The sequence below is a fragment of the Aythya fuligula genome, chromosome 16 (assembly GCF_009819795.1).
Source record: "Aythya fuligula isolate bAytFul2 chromosome 16, bAytFul2.pri, whole genome shotgun sequence".
Classification (NCBI taxonomy): Eukaryota; Metazoa; Chordata; class Aves; order Anseriformes; family Anatidae; genus Aythya; species Aythya fuligula.
The window spans coordinates 12343797-12370487 of NC_045574.1; the positions used below are offsets into that span (position 1 = coordinate 12343797).

General features: G+C 41.0%; 1 protein-coding gene across 1 annotated transcript in view; it reads left to right on the top strand.

Annotated features, from left to right (window-relative positions):
- The window catches only part of CDH4 (cadherin 4), a 453267-nt gene that overhangs the window by 361168 nt on the left and 65408 nt on the right, over positions 1–26691 (top strand). The window contains exons 6-7 of the mRNA XM_032198199.1: positions 2452–2596; positions 16491–16663. Of these exons, the coding sequence (XP_032054090.1) occupies positions 2452–2596; positions 16491–16663 (318 nt within the window). The remainder of the gene's footprint in view (positions 1–2451; positions 2597–16490; positions 16664–26691) is intronic.

The following is a 26691-nucleotide window of genomic DNA, read 5'->3' on the forward strand; positions in this document are numbered from 1 at the left end:
TTAGGAATGGTCTCTAATGAGGAAGACCTCCTGCTGAGCACAGTTTATATTCCAGTCTCTGGCTCAAGCACCACATTTCCCTCTGCTGCAGTTGGCACTGACCACAGAGGAGTAACATGTTGTGAAATGATATTGAGATATTACCACGAAAAATTGTTAAAAGAATATTCATAGAGAAAATTCATGCAAGCAAGTGCAAGAGGAAAAAAAAAAAAAAAAAAAAAAAAAAAGATGAAAAGTTCATTGAAATGAGGCAAAAAGGGAGCAGGATAGGAAAGAGGAGTGTGCACCCAGACACCAGCACAACCCAGGACATGAAGGCGCAGTGTCTGCTACACCGAGGCAGGTAGCGAGATGAATGCCATACTCCTGGCTGCCCAAAAGCCATGAATTAGGACACCATCCTGCCTCCCATAGCTCAGCCAGGTGCAGGTGCTAGCTTGATGCAGGTGGGTGAGATTCCTGCAGCCTTGCTCACTGAAATCTTTCTTTCCTTGAGCGCAGGCAGTAAGTACCCTGTTCATAGCAATGTGTGCTAAGTGTAACAAGCAGATAGATGTGCATTGCTGAGAAATTCCTTACTCCTGGAGGTTTCAAACAAAAGCTGTCAAATGTAATTAAAAATTTGCAGGGGGAGAGTCAGATCTGAGGGGAAAGATATCAGCCTTGCTCTCTGCTTTATCTCTGAATGGAGCCATTTCCGCTCCTGGAAATACAGCAAGAGGCAGCCCAGTGCTGCCTCAGTTTGAAGATAATAACTTTAATTTTAGCTCCGAATTACTTTTTTTTCAAAGGCAATCTGACCTCTGACTTGTAAAGTTATTGAATTGCTACATCTGACATGATGAAGGATAGCTCAACAGGTGGGAGTCAAAGCAGTTTATATTCCGGCAAGAAATGCAGATATTAAGAGCATTACAAATCAAGAAATACAAATGGTACATCCTGTATTGAAAACGAAGCCAGACTTCTTCAGTCTTTAAAGAAAAAGTGCTTCTTAACTTCCTTTAAAAAATGTTCTTCGTTCAGCCTATTTCACGTGGCAGTTTGTTCTCTTTGCTTGATTAAATGTTAATCCAGCCCATCATAACAGCGTGCAGTTTCTTTTGTTAAGCTCTGGACTTCTGAACGCCATACATGAAGGAGAAAGTTGAATCAATCACAGACACAGGGAAGTGGAAGCCGGGAACCAGTGCTAATACAATTAGCACATTTATTCGTCACGCATCAGAGAGCTGGAGACCTCCGTGGCACAGGAGCTCCCACGCCGGCAGCATCCCAATGGCCCGGGCTGGTGCTGGCAGGGACCGGAGCCCTCGCTGCTCAGTAGCCACGGGCTGCTGGCTATCGGCATGCTCACAGGGATTAGATCATGCAGGTGTTTAAGGTCCCCTGTCCCTGCCCACTATCCAACAAAGAGGGGTGACTAACAACATCTGCAGCACCCCCACCAAGGCAGACGTCCCTCCGCTGCCCACCCAAAGCCAGGGGCCACGGAGCTCTTTCTTCGCTTGTCTTCTTTTGCCTGAAGCCGGCAGCGACCGTTCAGTGCTCACACCATTTAGAGTAGCCATCTGTTCCCTTGAATGAGGAAGCTATCCATTTTTTTCACCTGATTACCGATTGTTCCAGTCTAATGTTGATTGCTTTGTTTTATTAATTACTCATTTTGACATGCTGTAGCTGTCCCTTTTGTTCAGAAAACAGATGCTCTTGTTTTCCAGCATTATTACTGATGGTTATTGCTAATAAGATAAAGCTGCAGTTCCACTTTAGCTGAGGACTTAACACTGTGGCTCTGGTTATTGTAATGCTTCATCGTTGATATTTTAGTTAAGCCGGAGAAAATATTTCATTCTTAGTGCCACAGGGGCTCCCGTCATTTGAGAGAAAGGGACTGTTTTTATATCTTTCAGTGCATAAAGTGATGGGGTTGGTTGCTGTTGCTGAGACTAGAGACCGTGATTATACAAAGAATAAACAATACTAATGTCATTCTGAAATCTCTTTGCTTATTAATCCCTGTTATTGTGGATATGAAAGGCTGCAGGTTCCCACAAGAAACCTCTCAAGTCAATCTCATTTCCTCACTGTGTTTGGAACTAAGCAAAATTTGCTCTTCAGTTTGTCAGACAAGGTTCACCATGTCTTAAAATTAAAACAGAGTGATCTATTAGCAGTAAAGGAGATAGCATCGCTGCACCAGACTTAACATGTTTCCACTGACAATATTTTAAAATATTATTTCAATATTATGTTAAGCCTTGAAAAACTGTAGAGTGTAAAGTTCAGATGGAAACCACGTCAGTGCTTTCTGCTGGAATTAGATACCCTCTTAGTTCAATTCTGAGAAGGTATTTATGGGGTGAAGTCAATTCTTACAAAGCATGGTTTCTCATTCTGCAACAAATCCAATTGCTGATATTATGCTTTCATTGTGCTTATTCCCAGCTCCGGGCTCATGCAGTGGATATGAATGGAAACAAAGTGGAGAATCCTATTGACCTTTACATCTATGTGATTGATATGAATGACAACAGACCGGAGTTTATAAACCAAGTCTATAATGGATCTGTTGATGAAGGCTCTAAACCAGGTACAGTTGAAAAAAAGTCTTAAAGTTATCACAAGCTTTCAAACATTAATCTGACTTTGTGGCCTTGCCTCCTCTTGAAGTAGAGGAAACACAAGAGAGGTTTTCTGTTGCTTGCTCCTTTGTTGAAGACTGATGGAGATGAGAATGATTTAGCTGGTATCTCTTTCTCCTGATGCAGAGAAAGTGCAAACTTGGCTTAGAGGGAACCTGGATCCTGGTAGCGCCTTCCTAGATGTGGACTTTGAAAAAGCATCAGTTGTGTAGAGTAATGCTTGGTATTTCCTCTCCCATATGCTTGTTGCAGACACACAGTGCTGTTATTCCAACTACAAAGTACAGAAAGCAAACCCATCTCTGACTGTTCACTGACCGTGTGCCCAAAATGCTGAATGTCTGACTCCCTGATATTTAATTTAGTCATTTACAAACTCTGTATCTGACACCCAAAGCCTCCAGCACAGTCTGTGTCCCAGGGTGTGAAGGAATTACTGTCTTATTTGGGCCCGATGCAGACCGATTGAAGTGGGAATGTTCCCATTGAAATTACTGGGTCACCCTCCATTCCTATGGATTTTTCTTAGAGAGCAAAATGTAGAAAAAATCTGAGGCAGATTTTCAGAAAAATTATGAGTGAAACGTTAGTGAGGATGTAAGCTATACACAGAATGCAAGTGATGATTTTTACATGAGTATGTTTATATCTTTGGAAAAATACAGTTGTAAAGAACTTTAATGTCTTCTTTTCAACTGTATTGTTGATTTGTTATTTCAGTGCAGCAGAGATGTACAGTTACCAATATGGCAACCAGGGTGGTTTTAGCTTGCTGCTGAACATAACTGCTCTGAATGTATTCATTACTTAAGCTGAAATTATATTTTGAAAACTGTCACCGGTACTTCAGTACATCTCCTGAAATCCGCGTGAGATTTTTCCAAGATAAACTGATCCTCAGCAGAGGGATTAGATGCCACGTGACTTTGTTTTGTGGCAGCAAACATCTGTCATGGCTTCTCCACTGCCTGAGGTGTCATTGAAAAGTCTCCAGTGGCCACTATTTTTAACAAGGTGAACTGCAGCCATGATTGATTGTCTTTCAGCATCGTGAGGAATAGGCTGTTGTGGTGACACGTACTGGGGACAGCGTGTGACATTATTTTTGAGGAAGGAATATATGTACGGCTTCCTTCCTGATATGCTTTGGGTGGTGACATGCCAGGCTTCAAAGTGCTGCTCCAAAACCTGTCTGCAGAGGTGATGTGAGAAGTCTCTGAGCTGCTCATTCAGATGGCATCGTCCAGGAGGACTTTTCCTCCTTTCACTTGAAGGCCACTTTGCAGCATATCAAGGTTAGAAGATTAATACATTTCCATAGCAAATCAAATTTCTTACATCTTATTCTAGGACAAATCAATATTCAAAGTGTTCCCAGATGTTTTAACTAGCTCTGCTCATTTGTGTGAAAGAAGCAGTAAATTGCATCCTCTTGTTTGAAATCCAGATAAGCCTTTGAGCTATTAAATCAGAATAGGATACCTTTGCCTACAAAATGGTTGTGCCTCTGCTTCCAGCAGTGATTTTTGGTATTCTGTATCCCAGTCTGTTGTGTCTGCCTTTAAGGCAGGTAGGTAGAAAGCAATCTGGTTTTATTCAAAAGCAATTACATTTGTCTTTGATGTATTTGTTTTTTTCTCCCCTTTCCTGTTTAATCGGTATTCTTTTAAAGGTTTATATTAGTATTGAATTTCTGTTCCTTGCTTTTGTAGAACCACCTGGGAATTTGGGTATCTGAGGCCTTCATTCCATGTACTTGGCAATAAACATGATGTTATGTCTTTGAGAGAAATGATAGAGAGGTTATATACTTACTGTGAAAGTCTGCGCGCTCCTCATTTACCTCAAAGTTATGTATCCCTGTTCTGCATAGACACAAACCTAGACAGTGTATTTAGTTAAGCATAGATTTTGAAGAGATTCGGAAGCTTCTTTATAGTTCAAGATAATTCAGAATATTGTAATAACTAATGAGTCTTTGCAAAAGGAAAAATAGGCAGCCAGAATTCAACATTATTTGTGGCAGTGGTCAACAAATGAAAGACATTGTGTAATCTCAGAGGTAGCAGCAAAATGTGTTCAATATTGATTCAAAATTAAGTTACACATGCATCTATAAATATATATGCATACGTGTGCATATCCATGTACAAAGTAGAGATTTGCTTCAAGCAAACTAAAAAATCTTATTATGTGATCCAGGAGTTCAGCATTCATTTTCTGCGATTCATTGGCATTGAAGTATGCCTGAGGACTGAAAATGCTTCCCTGGACATCCTGTGCGATTGTTATTTCTCACATCTTCCATATGCCCCTTTATAATAGCTGTGACTGAAAGTGCGGTATTCCTCGATTAGCATAGTATCTGCAAAGTTCTTCATGATTTTGTACACCTTTTTTGAGAAAAGTAACTAGAGTGTTAGTATCCCAGATAAATGCTGGCTCTGAGGGCAGCTAGTATGAGCAGCCAATGTCTGTTTGAAGTCAGTAGGAATTTTGCCCAGATTTTAAAAAAAGGAAAAGGGACATATGGAGCTCGATCTCTACCCATGGAAATTTCCCAGAGCAAGACCATCAAAAATATGCTGTTGAGCAGGATGCAGTGACCTTGAGCTGTAAAGAAAGCCCCTGCAAGGCTGATTTGCAGGATCAATAGAGCCCATTGCATTCAAAGGGAATAAGAAAGGCTCTGCTGTTCTGTCAGCGCTCACCCCAAAGTACAGGGCAAAGCAAAGACACCTGGTGCGGGGGCACTGCAGGTAGGACGGTACCTTCAGGAGATGCTGCAGCTGGGTCACCTCATAGAAGCTGGGATGCAGCAAGCTAGAGGAGGGTGCCCTGCCTCCTCTGGTCCTGCAGGACAGCTGGATATCATGCCTGGCCATTGCAGGGCTGGGAGGAGGGTGGCCGAATAAGATGTGACCTACTGCAACTGCACTCAGTAAGGCAAAAGGAGTTAGCCTTAACCAGGAAAATGGGAATGCAGGCAGGATGGTGTACTCCAGCCTGCGGTGTGCTGTGGTGCTGCTGGGCACGTTACCTCCCATGGAAGTTTTGCTTTAGGCATACAAATAGCCTGCAAAGGGGACTGTCCAAGAGCTTGAAGAGTTGGCAGCAGTGTGAAGAGAGATGCTGGAGACAGTCACTGGGGTTTAAGTGACCCAGCTTCCCAGACTGCAGGGCACTCAAACACCTGAGCTTCCAGGAGCATGCTCTCTGCGGTGTGCAAGTCACCTTGAAGCAACCCTTCACAGGAATAGAAGAGAAATCAAGTATTATTAATTATAATAGGTTGTAATAGGTTGTTGGTGCTGGTTAAGATTATAACAACTTAATTGAAATAGCGTCTTGCACCAGGGCATAGTGTTCTTGAAATCAAGAACACATGAAGTTTTCGATAGCATGAACACGTGTGTCACAGCCTGGCCCATGTACATCCTTAAATGTGTGCTGGCTCTTACACTGAATTGCATTTCTTTTTCATTTTCTGACACTCTCTGGAAAGCATTTTAATGCATTTCTATTTTATCTAGCCTAAGGTCGTGCAGCTGGACAATTTAAATGTGTACATGCAGGCTCTTCCAAAAATGCAGAACAGGAATAGCAATGCAGGATTCTCTATTCCACAGGACCATATTTCTTCCTTTGTCTCTATCCCCCACAAGTTGTTTTGATTTAACAAGCCACTGTTTGAAAGTGTATCTTAAAAGGCCTTGTTTTACTCATATTGAATAATGTTCTGCCTCTTTGAACTTTGCCTCTATATGAAGAACACAGACAAGTTTTAAAAATGCAGCTGCAAGCTAGAGCTGAAATTCCCCTGGTCCCTCTGGCAGCCTTAATCAGCAAAGTTCTCCTGGAGCTGCCCAAGTTGCCTTTCAAGAGCTGATAAAGCAGGATGGGTTGCACAGCTCTGTGGCTCAGGATTCTGTTGCCCTTTCAAAGCCTGTGGCTGTGCACAGGTTTGGGGTGTTTTTTTCCCCCTCTGTGCAACCCCAATTACTGCCTTCCAGGAGCCCCACCACTGTGCTGGCACAGCTGGGCTTGCAGCATCCCAGGGGCATCCCAGGGGAGGGGAGTGCTACTTCAAATGAAATTCTACAGTTTCAAAAAAAAAAAAAAAAAATCAGGCTGTATAAGATAAAGTGAAAATGCTTAACTGCAAAAGGAAAAAAGGAATTTAATCACAAAATAAAATGTGATGGAGAAAAATTACTTGGTCACTGCAGAAGCTCGGTTTTGATGAAACCGACACAAAAAGTACCTTGCAGTGGGATGGGGATGTCTTACTTAACTGAAGCGTTCAGTTCTGAAAAGGTCAATGTGAAATGCTCTGCGGTGACTCAAGTGCTTTGCTCAGGGTTGTATCTATTTTGTTTTAACAGAAAGATTGTCAAAAATTAACACATCTCTCCAAAACAATTTGTTCCTGTCAGACTGGCCTTTTCTGTTCTCATTCATCCTTTCCAGTTCACTAACTCTCTGGATGCATCTTGGTCCCTTTCAAGTCAATAAAGCGAAAGTCCAAGTGGCTTCTTTTAAACTCGGGTTTCAGCTAGCTCTTCTTTCTTATGGTGTTGTTAATTCCAGGTTAGTTTATTCTGGCCACCCTCCCTACAAGTGATGTGAAAGTACAAATAGCCCTCCAAAATAAAGGAAAATCAGTATTTCTTATGTGAAAAATGCTGTAATTCAAAATTTCCCCATCTGCTCCTGATTTCATGGAACTCTGGTAGAATAATTGTTGATAGCACGCCACGTGAAAAATGAAATAGCTGGGAGCTAAATCTATATGTGGCAAATTGAGTTAAAGAAATCTCATAAAAATAAGCAGTATATTAAAAAAACAAGGATTTAAAAAGCCGATTATTCTATTAGTGTCCCAGTTTGTTTATTTTATATCTATGCTAGCAGAGATTCCCTCAGAGATTAACACCATGGACTAACGCACAGATGGGGCCAGAAACTTGAAAGTCATCTGAATATTAAGAATTTAAATCTTTAGCCTCAGTGATTTGAGCAGAAAGCCAATTATGAGGCTGAATTAGTTTTCAAATTAAACTGCAATTTAAGGCATGTGAAATTAATCTTTTAAGGCCTATAGTTGCATGTGTATATATATATATATATTCATGTGAAGAATTTGGATTCTGCATTTTGAGCTCCTTCCTCTGATAGTACAATTAGTGACGAGGTATTTCTGGTGCCCTGCAGATTGTTTTTACAGTGGAAAAACAGGGCGGGTGTTACTGGGTGGAACAGGATGAAAGGAAAGTGGCAGTGCCCAAAATCTGGAATCACCAAAGAGAAGCAGCTTCTTTTTTGAAAACGAGTGGGGAGCTGAGTGCAAACCCCTTTCTCCCATTATGAATCATTGCAAAAACACAGTTGTGCTGCTCATAATTAAAATGTTTAATATTCTTTTACCAGCATGAAGTAAATAAAATTTGGTATTCTTCATTAAGTAAAGCCCTGGCTGACCAGAGCACCCACGCAGGTTTGCAGACCTCAGCTAGCTCAGGCTGCTCACTATGGGTATCGCTCAGGGGAGTCTGGAGCCTGTGCAGGTGCATTTTCCTGCTGATAGCACTAAAAGCTAGAAATAATGCAAATTCGACGTGTTTCAGAGAGACCATGTAAAGATAAAATCTTCATGTGCCAGAATATGCTTTGACAATTTCTTCCAGTCTTCCCAGAGCTCTTCACAGCTTGGGTGCATTACTTCTGGGCCCGTGAGAAGCCTGAGCATACACCCCAGTGCAGTGCTATCTTGTTCATCTTGGGTAGGTGCTAGTCTGGTCCTTGCACGTTATGTGCTGTTAAAAATACCTTTGTCCAACCCGACTCTGTTACACACAGACTTGGGATACACAATATTCTTTTTAAGTTCTTTTGCTCAGACAAGCACAATTTTAAGAAATTGTTTTTCTGCACACACATTGTAGCTTTCCATTTTATTTCGAGGTGAGTGGTTATGAAATCCGTGCTCTTCTTAATTTCCTTTTCAGAAGCATCTAGTCCCAATGGCAAGGAAGTGAATTATAGGACTGTAAGTGAGAAAAAAAAAATGCAAATCCCCTGACTGGTGTTTTTCTCCTCCAGAAAAAAATGGTCAGGTTGATATAAAGAAAAACAATGTGGAAATCATGTTCTGAGACCACTCTTGAAGTGAGTTACAACTCTGCAGTAGTCTGCTCTCCACTACATTTTAACCAGCAGTTACAAACAATCTAGTAATATATATATATATACTATATATATTTATATTTACATTTTTATTACATTATATTACATGTATTGCTACGAAACAACTGTTCTAACGATGCACTTAATACAAGAGAAAAGGAACAAAAATTTGTAGATGATAGGGAATTACATGGTTAATGCTATTTAGCCCACCTGTAATAATACAAAAATGTAGTTCCAGTGTTTTAGGCGTTCAGGTGTCTGCATGTGTAGGTGTACAAAGACATGTGCATGACTGCCTTTTTTGTCCTTCGCATGATGAACACAAGTGTAGCCTCCACCAGCCAGCGAACATTTACCACAGCTGTGGTCTGATGGCTGAATCCATGAAATCAGTGAACTTTTGTTCTTTGGTACCTCATCTCCTATTGCTACCACATCTTAAAAGAAAACACATGTAGTGTTCCGGATGGGTTTGGAAGGGGACGGAGCAGATCTCACTGTTTTCCCAGAGACCTCCTGTGATGCTGCCAGCATCTCACCGTGACGCAGGGAGGGGAGGCAGCAGCGCTCCAGCAGCGCATCCTCTGCCTCCTGCTCTCACGCTGAGCCAAGCCGAGCGCTGCTTACTGTAAATCCCAAATACTTGATTGCACCAGCAGTCTACAGATGTCCATCAAAATTTCCTGCTGTGCACTGGAAACGTTGAGAAACTGTTGCGAATCTGCATGGCTCTTACTCTCAGTCAAAATACAAGGGTTGGATTCAAGCCTTGTGTTTTGCTCACAAGGTTTTGCTCAGCCTGATCTGCGTGGTTTCACTGGTCGCATGTGCCTTCAGCTATGCACAAAACCCAGCCATACTTCCAATCACAGTTTGGTGGTGGTGTTCAGGATATCTCATCCTATGTCATGGTTTCTCCGTTTTTTGTATTTGCCTGTGGGAACGGAGAGGACTCATCTGCAGGAACTCAGCCAAGCCGAGGTTCATCGATTTATGCAATCAGAACTGTTTGCTCGGAGGCTCAGTGTGCTTTTGCCCATCTTGAAGTTTTGCTTCTGTTATTTCTCTGTGGTGCTGGGGGTCTTGGCAGGCTGCAGACTGCTGTACAGGTGTTATTTTCAAATCTGGCCCTTCCCATGCGTACGTTGTATTTGGTGTATCACTTCATTTTCTCTCCTGAGATACTTGTTTTATTTTTAATGATAAGAAGGCATTATTTCAGTTCCGGGTGACAGCAGCTGTTTCATCTTGCTCAGTCATCTCTCCAGACCCACTTGCTCTCTTTATTCTCATTAGGCTGACTCTTGCATTGTTTGAGGCTGAGGATCTGATGTCTCCACTAATTAGGAAGTGGCATCCTTTATGAATTAGGTTAGCTGCTTGAAAGGTCAAAATTTGCCAGTGATTACAAAAATAATGGGGAAAGAGAATGACAGCAGCTATCAGTTATGACTGAAGGAATATCATTTAGAAGGAAAGTGCTGTTTCTATTTAGTTTTCTATCCAGAGAGTGTGGGATGTAGTTTAATTTAAGTATATTTGCAATTTATTACATCTGCAGTAGAGTTTCAGGCATTTGTCATCTTGATGTCTTGCACACGTTCCTATTTACTTATGCGACTCCACTGAACACCTTTGGTGAGTTTGCTCCTCGTTTTTCACTTGAAATCTTTAACAATGAATATGTGAAAGTGCTTCAAATCACCCATTGAATAGATATTTTTTTTCACTTGAGGATGCAGGTTTATTTGCTGAGCCATTTTAGTCTTTGATGCTACAGCAGTTCTGCAAATAGTGCTCTAACATCCATACCTACTGCAAGGTAAATTCTGCCATGAGGAGCTCTGTGCTGTACCATTTAGAATGCTCCTGCTATCCAAGTTAGGGCAGGTAAAATTATCTTCAGGACTGCTCTGCACATCACAACCTGCATGCCTGGAGCTAGCCTCTGCCCTCCATACACTTGGAATGGAAGAATCTTGTTAGTTTTATATATCAATTAAAAAGACAAATACAATAAGCACACTTCTACATGCTCATTAGAAATAAAATAGCATTGTTTGTAGAAAAATTGTATTTAAGTAACTATGGGTATAGTTGTACTTTGAGGACTTGTTCAGGATCCCATTGTAGTTATCATAATCTGATTTTGACACTTTGCTTTTATAACGTGCTGTCTTTCTGTTCCTGAAACCCTGCTGCAATGCATGAAATCGCTTAATGGGCAAAGTGTTCCTGTTGTGAGTAGGGCCATGAGATCTTGTCCTCCGTGGGGAAGAAAGCCAATATCAGGAAACTCTTCTGCACTGAAAATTTTATTTTTAGGAAGTGGTGTAAATTTTACACTACTTTTCAGTATTTAATCTTCCCCTCAACAATTATTGTCTTCTCTCTATCCAGCATCGGATGCAGAGTATTCTCTAAGTGAGCTTCTCGACTTGGAAAAAAAAAAATAGGAGGAAGGGGAGGTTTCCATTAGTACAAAGCCATTATTAACTTGGGTTAATGAAGATCTAATGTAATATGGCCATCACCACATGTCTGCACATAATGATTCAATCCTTTTCTATGGGGGAATGATTAAATTAAGTATCTTGTAGGTCAAAATTAGACTGAGAAGGTTAACCAACCCTTAATGATTCTGCAACCATTTACCAGCCATTAAAAAACATAAATTGTAAGATAAAGTTCAATAGAGAATCAGTGTTATCAGTAAAAAAAAAAAAAATAATAATAATAATAATAATAAAAAGATAGGATGAAGTTTTAGCTTTTCTGTTTATATCACAGGAGTAGACAGAGAGGATTGTGTATTTTTATAGTAATATGCGGTATAAAGGGCAAAGTGAAAGGGTTTTTGTCTTTTTTTTTTATTTGTATTCCTGATAAGTGCCCATTAGCTCTTTCTTTTTACATGCATTAAATCTAACTAATGGATATCAAACCAGCTTAGAAAAATGGTAATTATGAAGGAGTTGTAACAAAGACTTTAGGAGCACAACTGTGCTGAGATATTGTTTGTGTGCCTTAAAACCATGACAGCCCAGTCTTTACAGAGAAATGCAGTTGCATAGATGGGAGAGCAGAGATTGCAGACAATGTGATGGGAATCAGCAGTCTTTGGCATGCTTTGGGAGCATCTGAGCTAGAAAGAATCACCCTGATTCTCAGATCCCAGAGCAATTTTCAGGAGACATTTGTTTATGCTGTGTGTTTATCTGCTCGTATATATACGGGGAAGCTATCTTCCTTGTTTTGCTCCTTTTTTACTTTACAAACATACACAGATCGAATGAGATGTAGTGCACATCAAATCTTCTTGCAGTCTTTTACAAACAGATGCAATTAATTTTAAAATCAATAAAACTGAATATACGGGTAAAAAATGATCTCCCTTTGCTTCTATCTCCCCAGTTTCTGTAAGGTATTATTTTACCCGTCCTGTAGAATGCTTGATTAATCTAATGGGAATATTTTCCATTAGGGGTGCTTTCAAGCATCTCTCTTGTTTCCTGTCTATTGTCAGGTTGAAACAAAAATATCTCATTTGACGAAATAATATCTCAGAGATGGCAGTCTCTGGGAAATAAAAGGGAATGCACTGTGAAGTTCAGTTTCTTGGGGTCTTGCCTTTTACTGATAGACTTCCTTCATCATGCCATACATTAATTTTAACTCAGGTGATATATGAACTTGGCACATTAGTTAATGAAAAGCTAATGTACAGTAATCTTGTCATCACTAGCTGTGCATGATAATTCAATCTGCTTCTTAGAAGAGCTGTTCAACATGCAACAAATGTGATTTAATATTGACATGATGTACTAGGTTAGGTGTTTCATTTAACACACCATGTGCCTGATTTGATGAGAAATGTTTTTCTTTCAACAGGTTATCTACCTGAGTTAGCAGGCCAGGTGTATAAGTTAATACAGTTATATCAAACACCGTCTGGACTGTGTGTTCATTATTTGATACACAGCACAGACTTGGGCAAAATCCTGAGTTTTGTCACTTTGTGCATTCATTTTATGTTGTCAGCATGCTTGTAAGCAAGTCCTTCAGAGCAGAAAATAAAGCTAATGCTTCTTTCACACACCAAATGCGTGAAGACCCTCTTGTCATGTTTGTACACCTCTCTTTTTTCTCCATCACCAGTGGCCAAGTCTGACCCAAAACTGGCACACTTTTAGGATTTTTTCACTTGAATCCTAACAATAGCAGTCTCAGCCCTCAAGTGTATAAGAAATGTACAGTCTGCCACTGTATGTTTGCCTAATTTGTGTAGTAACGGGCTAGATGTGAGGATGTATTTCCTTTATTTTAATATAAAGTATATGAAGATATATCCCCATGCATGCAACATAGAAACATGGCATTATTTACCTTTATAGTAGGTAAATCATCACCAACCACATTCCTGTAGTGGGAGACTTTATATAGCACCCGGAAGATGTTAGGCTCTGTAGCAGCATATATCCACAGCACTCTACTGCAATTCTTGTGCACAGATATATGTTTATGTCATTCGCCGCAGCACATCGGTATCCAGAGGATATGTCTTGCTTAAAGACAGAGTAAATATACAGAAAACTGAGTGGAACATTGACAGTGAGTGCAGGTTAGAGCAACGGATCCCCTGGGAGCAGTGCTTGGGAATAGCTCTCAGCAGGGGAACAGGAGATGCCATCAGGCTGCTGCACTTGGGTCAGCATTGCCAAGTGGGAAATGTGTGCACATAGGGATGGGAACGGACATATCAGCTCTTCCCAGCCACCATCCAGACTGCAGAAAGGAAGAAATAATTTTCAACTGGTTTCCAGCAGACTGTGGTCAGACAAGCAGCCCCAGGGAGCGGTGGAGAGCCGGGGAAGGAAGCGGCTGCTGGATTTCCACCGTGTGCTGCTGAGTGCTGCAGCCACACAGGGCCCTTTGCAGAGGATACTTTATTAAGTTACAAGTTAGTAATTAATGCCAAGTTCCTCTATTTTCTCTGCGGTTGGGTTTCATAAGGGAAATTAAAGATATGAGATGGATAGGGAGCAGATTGCCCCTTGAAATACAGCTCCCTGGTGTCAGTTCATGACATTAGAGACATTTGTCCACTCCCATCTCCCTTGTGGAGACGTAGGTCAAATGCTGCCAAAATAGTTGTTTCTTTTAGAGCAGATGAGCTCAGTCCAGTGGTCAAAATACAACATTGCAGAAAAGAAAGAAGGTGAGGGAGTGAGTGAAAGACATCTGCTGTATATGTGTCCTTCCATCCACAACAGAACTGCTGTCAGGTCACCCCCGTGCCCACCACAGCTGCAGCCTCTTGCCAGGGTGGGAACCCCCCATCTCCTATGGTGCAGTCTGAGAGACCCTGAACGAGAAGGGACCAGGACTGCAGGAGCCCCAGTAACTTTTCTTTCTGAGCTTTTTCTTGCACTTAAAATGAATCACAAAATACCACCTGTTATTTGGAGTAAGTCCTAAGATTGCACATGTCCTAAAATAGATTCTGTTTTCCTCTTCCACTTCTGTTTTCATTAGCCCCAGGTTTTGACATTCTGTTCAGAGATATTTTCAGTATAGAATGCATTAAGATAACATAGATTTCAAATCAAACATCTCCTCATTCAGCATATTTCCTATTTAAATTTCTCCTGTACGTTTCCCCTGTACCTATCTAAGGAATGGCTTCTTTATTTGTATCAGTTGTCTCATGATAACTGGTTTTGCAAAGGAGAAAAAAAATGCTTGAAGAGAAAGGATAAAATCCATTGCCTGTGCAACCTTGTTTCAGTGCAGTGTTCCTTCCTACTCCTGAAGTTTATAGATTGGAAAAATGTTAGTTGTTGAATAGTTTGTTTTCATTTCACAAATGTGAATCAGGATTAGCACAGAAAGATAGGAATGTATTCATCATTAGAATTTGCCTTACACATTCATTTATTTTTTAATCTATAATTCCTATTGAACTAAGAAAACTCACAGGGATACATTATCACCGCAGAGAACAAAAAGAGCCTGAGAGAGCCAGATGGAAGGAGTTCAGGAAAGCATTTTCCACATTGCAAAAATATGAACTTAGGAAGCCACTAATACGGAAAAATGTGTTGTTGGGTTTTTGTTTTTGTTTTTTTTTCCCCAAAGTTGGGGAAGATACTGGGGGCATTTGGGAGCATTGCCTACATGCTGTCTTCAGGGCAGTTGAGTAGGCTGCAGTTTTGGCCATGCTGCGGCTGTTGATAGAGCTGCCCATTTAGAGCAAGGGGTAGCTCTTTAATTCTCCTGCAAACAGATGCAAGCCCTCTGGTTCTCTGTGTCTTCTCTAAACTGGAAGCTGGTTAACTTTGTGATCAAGCTGGGAATCTGGGTGTATTAGGTCAGGCGTGATGCAATGCTGATGTGGCCACATGGCCTCAAGTTTGCCAGCAGTTCACATCAAACCAAGTGGGCAGAACGAGCTCAGCTCTTTTTTTGCAAAACAACACATGGCCATGTCTTGAGCCCAGGTTCTTGTCGGGACCGCTTTGCATCTCCTCCAGCTTGGCATGCTCATAAGTTGGTTCATTGTGTTCAGAGTTCCCAAATGAGCAGTGTACAAGCGGTACTTTCCATTGATGCTGTTGGGTTCTGATGGTTGTTAAGCAAGGTTATGTCTGGTTTCACTGTCTCTTTGCCTCCCACTCCTCCTTTTCAGGTCTCATATCATTAGATTCATACACTGTTGCAGATTGCTTTTTGCAAGCAATATGTGTCTGCCCTTTCAGTCTTTCTCTCCTACCAGTATAACGAGCGTAAAGCTGGGCCCTATGAGCTCAGGGGGGTCACAGGACCATGCATCTGCAGGAGTCCATCCAATCAAGTAACATCTTTTACCCTCATAATGATAATTTCCCACTTTAGCAGAACACCCTGCTGCCAAACTCCAGTGATAATGAGCCTGTCAGTGCATCAGTGCGCTCCCAACAGTATCTAGAAAGTAGGGATTTCTTTTTTTTTTGCAAGGCAAATGAAGACACTGATGATTAGCAAGAAACAAACCAATGATTCAATACATCACTGGCCACACATACCAAATCATTGATTTTCTGTCCTGCTGGGCAGCAGCTGTTCCATTTGCTCTGCAGAAATGTTGTTTTTTCTCTGGAAGGAGCTGGAAAGGTGGACATTTCTCCAAAGACAGGAAGAAGCAGAAGGTTGCTGCACTGGGCATCTTGATGGGGTCCTGGGCATGTTGGTGGCATCCTTCTGAAGCTGTTGAGAACTCTGACAGGCTTTCTTCCATTAAACTATAGAAATACTTTTGAATATATGTGAATGAAGTGATTGGCAAATGGGAAAAAAAATGTCCTGGGAGAATTTATATGAAATTGCAGGACAAAAAAATACTGCCCTTAGACTTACAATCACTGAAAGAATTATTAGTTAATCATAGATATCCTCATATAACTTCTCTCCATATATCGGTGACATGTAATCAGTATCCTTACTGATCATCTAGTCTCGGCAGTGTTGCTATTTTCATAATCCTCGCAATGTCTAGATTGAAATGAGGTATCTACTGTGTGCATTTCTGAGTAAAATGCACTACCCTCAGTCAACAAGACTGAAATCTGCTGTGCCATGTGATAGTCCTGATATTTTCTCTTCTCTTGTTCCAAGGTACCTATGTGATGACAGTGACTGCGAATGATGCTGATGACAGTACTACAGCGAACGGGATGGTGAGATACCGAATTGTGACTCAGACCCCACAGAGCCCATCACAAAACATGTTTACCATTAACAGCGAGACGGGAGACATCGTCACCGTGGCTGCTGGCCTTGACAGAGAGGTGAGTTTGAAAACCATCACACCACGTTTCCAGTTGTTGAGGGTTACTGACCTGCAAAGCCCAAATCCTCTCTCTAATCCAAACCTTCCAAAAGTTTGCGTTGCAGTGTGGAGATCATGGTCTTTGCTCCTGCAGTGACTGTGGGGCATTGTGGCTTCGGTGTGATACTGTTGTCTTAATTCACAGTGGTCAATGAAACCCTGGGAGAGTCTTCAGACTCGAGATGCTTGTATATGCCTTGTGTAAATGTGCACAACTCAAAGACAGAAAATACTCCAGAAGGAAAAGGGGATGAATAAGTTGGCATTTCTCCCCCTTCTGTCATGGGACAGATAAAGAGGTTTATGACTATAGGCCTTTTTAGACCTCTCTGTATGTTATTTGGAAGCAGTTACACAGCCTATATTCCACACATGTAGTGTGTTTCATGACGGCATCCTTGTATTGTTTCCAAACTAGATAAATTTCTTCTGGTGTATGTTATCAACCATGTGATTTTGGTTTTGTCTGCAGTCCTGTTTCTAATAGCCTTTCTTCCTGGCATTTTACAAGTTACAGCTCTTCTAAATACAGAAAAAATACCATTACAAAGGACCAAAATGTGGTCTGGTGGTGTAAGCTACATAGTATGATTCTTAGAGCTCTGCCTTCTCTGGTTGTGAGTATAACTCAAGGAGAAAGCATTTATACCTCACACATTAAAAAAACTCGAGGGTGGGTTGGAGTAGAAGGAGGGGACAGCAGTCTGTGGTTGTGAAGTGAGAGGGGAAACTTAAATTCTACTTTGTTTTTTTTTTTCCCATTGGACTGTGTCATTCATGGAATGTCACCTGTCCACTGCCATTAGGAGATCTTTGATCAGATTGTAAGCGATAGGAAAGGTTCACTGAATGGATAGCCACCAATAGTATGGCTATGCAACATACACAAAAGTAAGGACTTACTTTTAGCCATAAGCCAAGATATTTGAGTTGAGGCAGTCCACAGAGACAAGAAGTCTTGCAAAATCCATTTCTGAGAGCATCAAGTGTGCATTTCTAAGAGAAAGCACCAGAAATTGGTTTTGTTCTTCTGTTCTCTTCTTTCCTCCCCTGTGACCAATGGGGACACCAGCCTTGAAGAAATGAAATCTGTGTCCCCCAGCACATAGGAATTTTTTTCCCTTACAGTTCAGCCCCAGTGGCACCGTCAGCCCTGCTGCAACGCTCTGACAAGCAATAGCCAATGTGCGTTGCTGTGCACATCATTAATATCATGAAAATACGCGTTCACCAACATTCATCACACAATCTTCACAAACTTCACTTACATCAACATAAAAAATTCAATGGCTTGTGCCCATTTCTTCGCATACGTGGGGCTGTTTTTCTGCTCCAGGGCTGCATGGAGGCTGCGGGAGAGATTTCTGGCTGCCTTCAGGGGACGGCAGCAGAGGACTTGGAGGAGGGATCTGAATTCTGGCAGGAAAATTCTGGCTTTAAGGAAATGACAGAACTTTTATTGCCCCCCTGACATCAGTGGGGGCCAGCACTGCAATGTAGGGCCTTACAGATAGAGAAAGGTCATAGGTTTATATTAATTTCAGAGACATGGATTGCTATAGCGAGTTGGGCGAGAGGTTTTAATCTCAGCAAATCAGCTGAAAAAAAAAGAGGCAGGCAATAAGTAGGGGAAAAGGGTAAAGCAGAATGGTGATATTTTTTCAGATTTATCTCATTGCGCTTGAAGTATATTAAAAACTTCAGGGGAACCATATGCTTCGTGTTAGGCCCGCTGTTGCACCGGGTCTGGGAAGTGATGGTAAGTTGGCACTCTGTGTGTGTGAAATGCAGCACTGAGCATCCCACAGGATGGGCGAGGGACACTCAGAACAAGGCAGAACAAGCAGCCCTGGGCACAGACCTGGGGCTGCCCTGCAGCTATGGGACATGCTCGTTCCCAGTGCTCTCTGCTGCCTTTCAGGATTACATCTGGAATTGGCAAAAAGTTTCTGTTTTATTAACATAAAATTATATTAGGGCTAAATTGAAAAATGTGTTTAAGCACTACCATGGCTTTATCACAGATTGTTTTTTTGTTTTTGTTTGTTTTTCCTCAAATCTTGAGAAAGCTATTAGAGGAGTAAATTTGGTTTTGCTGCTGACATTTTCTCGTTGTTAGGAAAAGGAGCCTAAGAGCAGTATTTGGAATGCAGATTTGTGTAAATTAAAATGTTAACAAATCTGACCTATTCAGCTGAAGCTACTACAACCAATATAAATTCCCTGGATACCAGATATATCTCCAAATGCTTATTGACACATTTATCAGTGCCTATGACACTGTTATGTTAAGCTGTGTTGAAACAGAACCAGGTTGGCAGTCTCAGTTTGATCCTTCTACCTTGCTCCTGTGATGCAAAGGTGCCTTAAAGAAGGTGTGAAAGTAACTGTCAAAGCTATTCTGTATCTGAGGGATAGGTCCATCGTGCAGATCCAACATTTGTCTTTTAGCAGGGAGAAAAGTCACTTCAAAACTGGTATTTCAAGCTCAGCATCTCTTGTGTGCTCTCTAAGCAACGCTTAGCAGTCATCTCAGCATCTCCACTTAAGGATTGGTTATTTACTGTTTTCTTCCATTATGTTCAATTCAAGAAATGTCCGAGAAGTTGGACTAAGCTTTCCAGGTTGCTTTTTATCACAAGAAGTGTTTCAGTTAACCTGCAAGAAACCTATTTAAAGACAAATTCATGTAGTTTACCGCTGTTTCTAAACCCTCATTTCCACAAACCAAGGAGGAAATTAAAAACTCAGCCTCTAAAATTGTGCTGGTCTCTCTAAATGTGTCTGACATAGAAGATAGCAAAATGAAAAGCCAAGGTATTAAAATATTGATGGCTTTAAAGTTATCTTACCTGGTTCCCATTAATCTGGATGTAAATATGGTTACAATGCTCTGTGTCCATTCACTCATTACGACTGTGCTTAATTGAATGGATCCCCAAGGAAGATAAAGATAATTGGACTGCACTTCATAAAAATTATTAAAGGAGGATAGTTTGGCAACAGTCTGATTTAAGCTCCTGGATGCCTAAGGGTGAAAAATGCCAAAGGTGGAACAAAGAAATGTCTACCCCTTGAACTAATAGGGAAAATCATAGGGATTTAGAATGTGACAGAAGTTCAAAGGTACATTCAAACAGCCAGGCTGAGATGAGAAGGTTAAAAGTAGATACTTGCTCTAATACAGGAAAATGTCAAGAAAATGTAGCTGGTTTAGTAAAGCTAGGAGGGAAAGATCAAATAGTGGTTGGAACACAAATTTATGGATTAATAGGGAAGGACACGAACATGGAAAATGGGCAGGTTGCAACAAAGTTCAGGGCAGGGCGGGGGGAACCATGCTATTTAATTCAGTTTATGGCAGGCTGCTGCAGAAATGGGTTACCTGGAATTGCTAACAAAGTGATAGCTTAATTTAGCAGTTTATCTGAATTCAAGATGTCCTTGCTCTTTTCTACTGAGAAGAAAATAACAAGGGGTAAAAAAGGGTCAGCTGTCCCCAGCTGGGGCTTGGAAACAAGCAGAACACTGATATTTCTGTTTTCCATTCTGAAAAGGAACATTTCTCCTTATAAGCATTGCAAAGGGACCAGATCTGCTATGCACATTCACTTATTTTGTCCACCGCTGCTCTGCTGGGGTCGTGGGCAGGGATGGAGCCCAGAAGCTGGGTCTGACAGCCACCAGTGAGCTCCCAGTGCAGTCACTCAACTAGATCAGCTCTTCTGATTTCTCTGGTGGCAGAATATCTGTCTCACAGTAAACCCACACTGGGGCTATAGTATAGGCAATATCATCCTCTGAAGAGCTTCCACTAAATATTTGATGAACACAGACTTTGAGCAAGCAGGGGAAAAGGGAAAAAAAGATCGGAGAGAAAAGGAGCTGGTTGATTCCACATTCTGCTGGCAGGCCAATAAACGTTGAGATATCTCAAATGTCATCCAGCCTTATATGAGATAATAAGTATTTTGGCTCGATGGTGCTTGTAGTGTAATGTTGCTAACTTTCTGAGGTCTTCTTTTAACAGGGACCCTTCCCAGCACGTTCATCTGGTGTTAAATGAATGAAGACAGTCGGGAGCTCTAAGTTGCTTCCTCAGAATTTCTGAATGTTTGTATTTCTTTTAAAGGTGATTGGCGCTCTGCTGCTGCAAATGTTTTTAAAAATACATGCAATCTGATTCTATGATTACTACACTTGGCTTTCCAAAAATGTGATGTTGCTAGCCTTCCCGAAGCGAGTGAAAGATAAAAGGGAGAGTTTGCCAGCAACTGAGTTAGTGCCTTATTCGATTTCTGAACGAAGTGGCAGGATTTTTGCAGGGAAGAGGAGAAGTTCTTACTGGTAGAGACAGTTGATTTCTTTTCCAGTGCTATGGTTTTGGTGCAACTAGACATTTCTTGTAGAGCAGAATTTTTAAGTGTTAGGTTAAAGACAACAAAAAAGTGGTGCTCTGCTCCTCCAAAACTAAGCTGTGATTGGTGTTTACCACCTGCAGTAACCATTTGGGGTACCTGTATCTCCAGGCCATTGCAAGATCTTTTCAAAATCTCCTCGTTAACTTGATTTCAGATGTTGACTAGGATTAAATAAGGTACAATGCTGGTGATAGGAATCAGTTTAGCCACTGCAACTGCTACAATTTGTCCTTTGTGGAATATCCCATACGGTGTTTTTTATTTGGGTTTGCCACCCAATCTAGGTTTGTTTTTTGCCAGCCAATCTGGGTTTGATCTGGATTTTGCCATCCAGCTGATACCCTAACTGTAGCAGACGGAGAACACAGACCAAGCCTTGCTTGCAACACCAGGAAATTTTCCTGTGACAGGACAGTGCTGCATCTTTCAATCCCTTTTCCGCCCCTGGAATACAACAAAAGGAATTTATTCTGTTCTAAATCATGGTCACCTGTGTTAATTATTCCACCTCACTGCATGTCAATGCGATGTTCTGCAAAGCTGCACCTCCTCCCCAGAGCGGGGCTGGAGGAACATCTGCTGCAGCACAAGCCTGAAGGCTCTCTGCATCATGCAGGTGAGACATGGTGAATCCAAGCAGATTATCAGTCGTGTATGTGTACTGACAAAATACAAAGAGTGAGGGAAAGTGACATCTAGATGAATTTCTGTTTCTCATTTACCATGCTCAAATTAGCCATCTCCAAGGAGCAGTGAGGACTAATGCAGAGCTGGTAAGAGGATATCACCTTCTGACAGGCACAATCTAGTGTGCACAGCATTTGCTATTTGTATCTATTGCAGGAGTTCTGTAAATTTAGTAGGATTCTGGTTTTCATGTTCTCTCTATTATTTTTCCCAGAGAAGAACTAAAACGAGGTTGTTTGATTTTGCTGAAGACAAGTATCATGCTTTTAAAGATGAATTTCCTCTATCACTGCATTAAAACATATGCAGAAAAATGCATCTGCAGCTGAACTCACAGGAGGAGAATGAGAGTGAGAGACTAGCAATTATTTTACCTGTAAGGCGTATCCATTTCTGTGAATTTGGACCACAAATCTCCATATTTAGCTTCTAGACCTGAGGGCTCCCAAAGTATTTTCCTGTGACTGAGATGATGAAGGACTGTTACTTCCAAGGGTAGGTGGCTTCTCCACTTCTTGCAGTATTCAAATAATGGTTGGAGGTCTTTCTTGAATATATCTTGTAGACAGACATATATTACCAGAGTCTTAACAGGGGTAAGCAGGTAAAATATAATATTCAGTACAGCTGGTCAGAGACCTTTACGTGGCCCTTCTTGTCCCTTTTTGCCTGCTTTGCTATTGAGAGACATTTCTTCCCCACCTGCCACACAGCAGGCTCTGCCCTCACTGGCACACGCCGTCCTGGGGATTTGTGAAACACAAAGTCTTTCTGGGGAATGAAAGCCACTCAATAGATGTCACTTATCACCAAATGCTGTTATTCCTGATACGTAGTAATTTCTCAGGTCCATGTAACAAAAATGTAAATACTAAGGCTTTATATATTAATATGTCTGAAATTGTTACTTAAAGATAAAACTGGTTAAATTATTCAGTTATAAAATTATCCCATTTCCACAGCAGCATATCCTGTCAAAGGAAGAGCTGATTAGCCATAAGCTGAATTTAGCCAGTAGATTTATGCTTGATTCTGGTTTATGTTTCTACATCGTATGTAGGACTGATTTGAGCTTGCTCCATCATTCCAGCATGCATTTCATTTTCTCATTACAGGCAAGAATGACCTTTTTCAGCAAATTATGGTGAGGAGCACTCCCACTCATCAGTAAAGAAGGTTCATTTTATTAACCCCATTTAGTGCCTTTGGAAATGCATCATGCACCCAGTGGAGGGCCACTTGTAGTAATTTGAGCTACCAGAAGTTAGCAGATGGGGAGGGCTCAGGTCTGCTCCGCACGCAGTTGGCCCAGCATCACTTAGTGGATTCCTCGGTAGCTGTCATTGCAGTATGGGAGAGATGTGAGCAAAGCCTCATCAAAGGAACAATGCCTTTTGTTTTAAATTAGAATGGAATTATGTCAGTGGTTCTGAAACCTTGGTACTGTACCTGGAAAGAATATTTCTCCCCATTTGCATTTCCCAAAGAGCAGTGGTGGTTTGTCTCTCTGGTAGTTGTTTCCAGAGTCACCTGTACCTTTCTGTCTTATGCTGCAGCTCTCTGAATACAACACTGTCAATCAGTTTTCAGAGCTCGTGTGTATGGAAAGTTATGTTTGATTGGTTTTCCTTGATAAAAAAATGATAGGTAGATTGGTAAGGCTGATAGAGATGGGGCTCTGAGCTGTGGGCCTGGAAGACGATAGCGTGAGTATGTGTTTCTCACACATACAAAAAAGAAAGTAGTTTTTGGAGATGGTAGGAGAAACTTTTCACAGAATTTATCTTAAAAAAAAATAAAAATAAAAAAAAGGAAGGAATTCAAGATGATCAGGACACATGTAATTGTCTGGAGACTATCTGATTGTACAAATGGTGATGATCTGTTGTCAGAGTTCAAGAGGGGGTTTGTGTAAGCAAATGTGCAGCTTAGCCTAACTCTTGTTTCATCTGCACACATGCACTCATTATCCTCTCTGTGCCTAAACACTAATGGCCCTGTTGTCGTTGGGGGCTGTAGGAAGTTAATAACACTGACAAAGATAAACACTAATGAATTAAGACAGAGAACACATATTTAATCATATTGCCTGGACAGGCAGAGCATGCTTTATGGCAGCCTGTATTGCTAGCCTCTGATAGATGTGTGTCTTTTAATCCTTGATGTCTCTGCTTTTGGGGAAGGGGCACTTTGTGTACTCTGCAAAAACATGGCTGAACAATGCCTGTTTGTTTAAGAGAGCTGCTTGGTCTGATAGTTTTCATGAAACCTTATCCCACTCTTCCTGTTATTTTATCTATGCAACACAAAGTCTTTGGGATTCAGAAAATCATGGTCAACGTTTCACCAGGACAGCAGTCCTACAAATCCTCTCTGCTCTAATGTTTTTGTTAACAGTGATTTTGAACTCATCTTCAGCAATTCTTTGTTTTGCTGTTGTCATTGCTTAGGTGCCTAATTCATGACTGGGGTGTCCTGTGGCTGAGTTGTTTGTGAGGGATGAGGAGGGACCCGTAATTTTTTTGCCATGCAGATCAGCTTCAGAGGTTGGCTTCATGTATGCAGACTGGTAGCTGAGAAGGCTTCATTTTTCATGATGAGGAGTTTTATGCCTTAGGCTGACAGTCCCCATGCTCCAGTGAAATGTGGCTGTCAGAAGAGCTGACGGGGATCCCACCTTGGCACCATAGCTCTTTTTTCTACAGTTAGTATCTAGCAAGGTGATATGCCACACGTGGCCTGCATTTGTCTGGCCTTGCTCCTGTCCTAGGGTATTTCGTCCCCATCACGTTACGTTTTTAATAAAGAGGATCAAACAGAGCAACGGTGTTGCTTTTATCAGTCTAGTTGTTCTGTGAAGTTTTTCATCTTGAGTCCCTGTGCACTGAGTGTCCTGTCCAGCGATGCATGCAGGAGGATGTTCTAGCCACAAAACAGAAACAACCAGAGTATAAAAGTAAACATATAACCAGTTTCATCTCCTGTGGAGCTGATTCCACCACAAATGAGTCCTACCCTTTGGCTAAAATGAAGAGTTTCTTTCCACTCACGCATTGTGTATGAAGCTATTTACTGCCTGCCAGAGCATCTCCCCAATATGTGGGTATTTTTTTCTGTTGGTTTTTTTTTTTTTTTTTTTTTTCATTTGGCTTGTACTTTCTTTTATACACTTGGCTTTCTTTAAGTATTGCTGGCATTAAGATGCTATAGCTTCTGGAGGAGATTGTAACCGTTTCACATTTTAAACTGTAATGACTTCTTATTCATATTTGGGCAAGCTACTGAAGAGCTATTACCAAATTGAAAAGCTACTTGATTTGGGGTTGACCTACTCAGATAAAACAAACCTTTGAGTTTAATTGGATCCGATTATAGAGTCTGAGCAAGAATAGGACTGATACCCAACCTAATCAGTTCTTTTTTAAAAAAAAAATGTGGAAATCTTCAGAGCCTCTCCTGTAAGAAAATTCCATATATACTAATAGTCTATAGACCCTTTTCTTTCTTCACACACATTTTAGTATGTTCAGAGAGTTCTGGTTCAGTCTGGTTGCACTTGTTTCAAGTTGCTCGTAAAATCCCACCTCTGACTACAGTGAGTTGGTTTATACATTATTCAGTAGTAAAATCCCAGCTGAATGGGGAGAGAAAAAAAATTTAAGTATCGGAGTGGAAAGCTCACCAGGTCCTTAGCATAATCTCTCTAGTTCAGACCTGCATTTCTTTTTCCATTTGAGCTTGTCTTACAGTAGAGAATAGTGTATCATTCCAATTTTAGATAGAAGACTACCCGCTCAGCTCAGGCAGATTTGAAGTTTTTTCTCTGATACATCACATACTTTCCAACAGCCCCTTCCCCTCTCTAAAGGGATTATTGTCTAAATCTGCACCAGGTCAAGTGAAATAATTAAACACAAGCTGGCTCCGCTAATTAACTTATCCACAGACCATTGTCTGTTATTAGCATTTTAAAGAGAGACTTTGTTAACTTCTTCTTTGTAGACATAGTAGTATTTTTTTGATAATACAACCCATTCCTATGAGCATCTTTTTCTACATTTCTTATTAAAATATTAGCAATGACACATTTCCTAGAGCGTGAATGAGTTTACAGGATGTTTCAGTCTGCAGCAGCTACTTTTCTTAACAAAGCATATGAAAAAGGCAGTGTAAATGCAAAGGTATGTAACTGTCAGAAGGCAGATAAAGAGTCTTGTATTCTGAAAGTATTCTTAGAATGGAAAGTTATCAGTGTAAACAAAGGAGAGACTATTATGTGCTCTGTAAACTGGAATTAAAATGGTATATCTGCTGTCTTTATAGAGCATCTCATCAGAGCTTTGGAATAGTGTCAGGATCACAGAGCATGTAGTTGCTGGGGAGGTAATACTTCCAAAAAGAGAGAAATGTGTGAACAAGGACAAAAATGTGGGAGTTCGTTATTCTGCACCATGAATACTGTCTAATTCCTTGAGTTCTGTACTAATTAGTACCAAAAAGGTGGCAGAAGGTAGCTCTTTGAAGAGAACAATTTCTCTTGTTAGACACTTCCAAGCATCGCTGGAGTGGCTATAAATAACCACACACAACTTCATGTATGGGATATTCTCCATGGCCACAGACTGAGAGAAGATCTCTTGGATAAGGCCAACCAGGTGTCATGTGCAGGCAGGAAGGAGCTGTGTGTTATCTTTCCCAGAATTGCACATTAAAGCATCTAGGAGCTCGTAGTAGCAGAGTAGTAAGGCACTTTGTTCTTTTGTCATAATAACCTCTCTTTATTTTCCCTAAACTTTAGGGTAAATATTTTCCTTTTCATTGTTGTTCTTTTATTCCGATTCTACAAAGCAGTGGGGATTTAATGTGAGAAATCCTCATT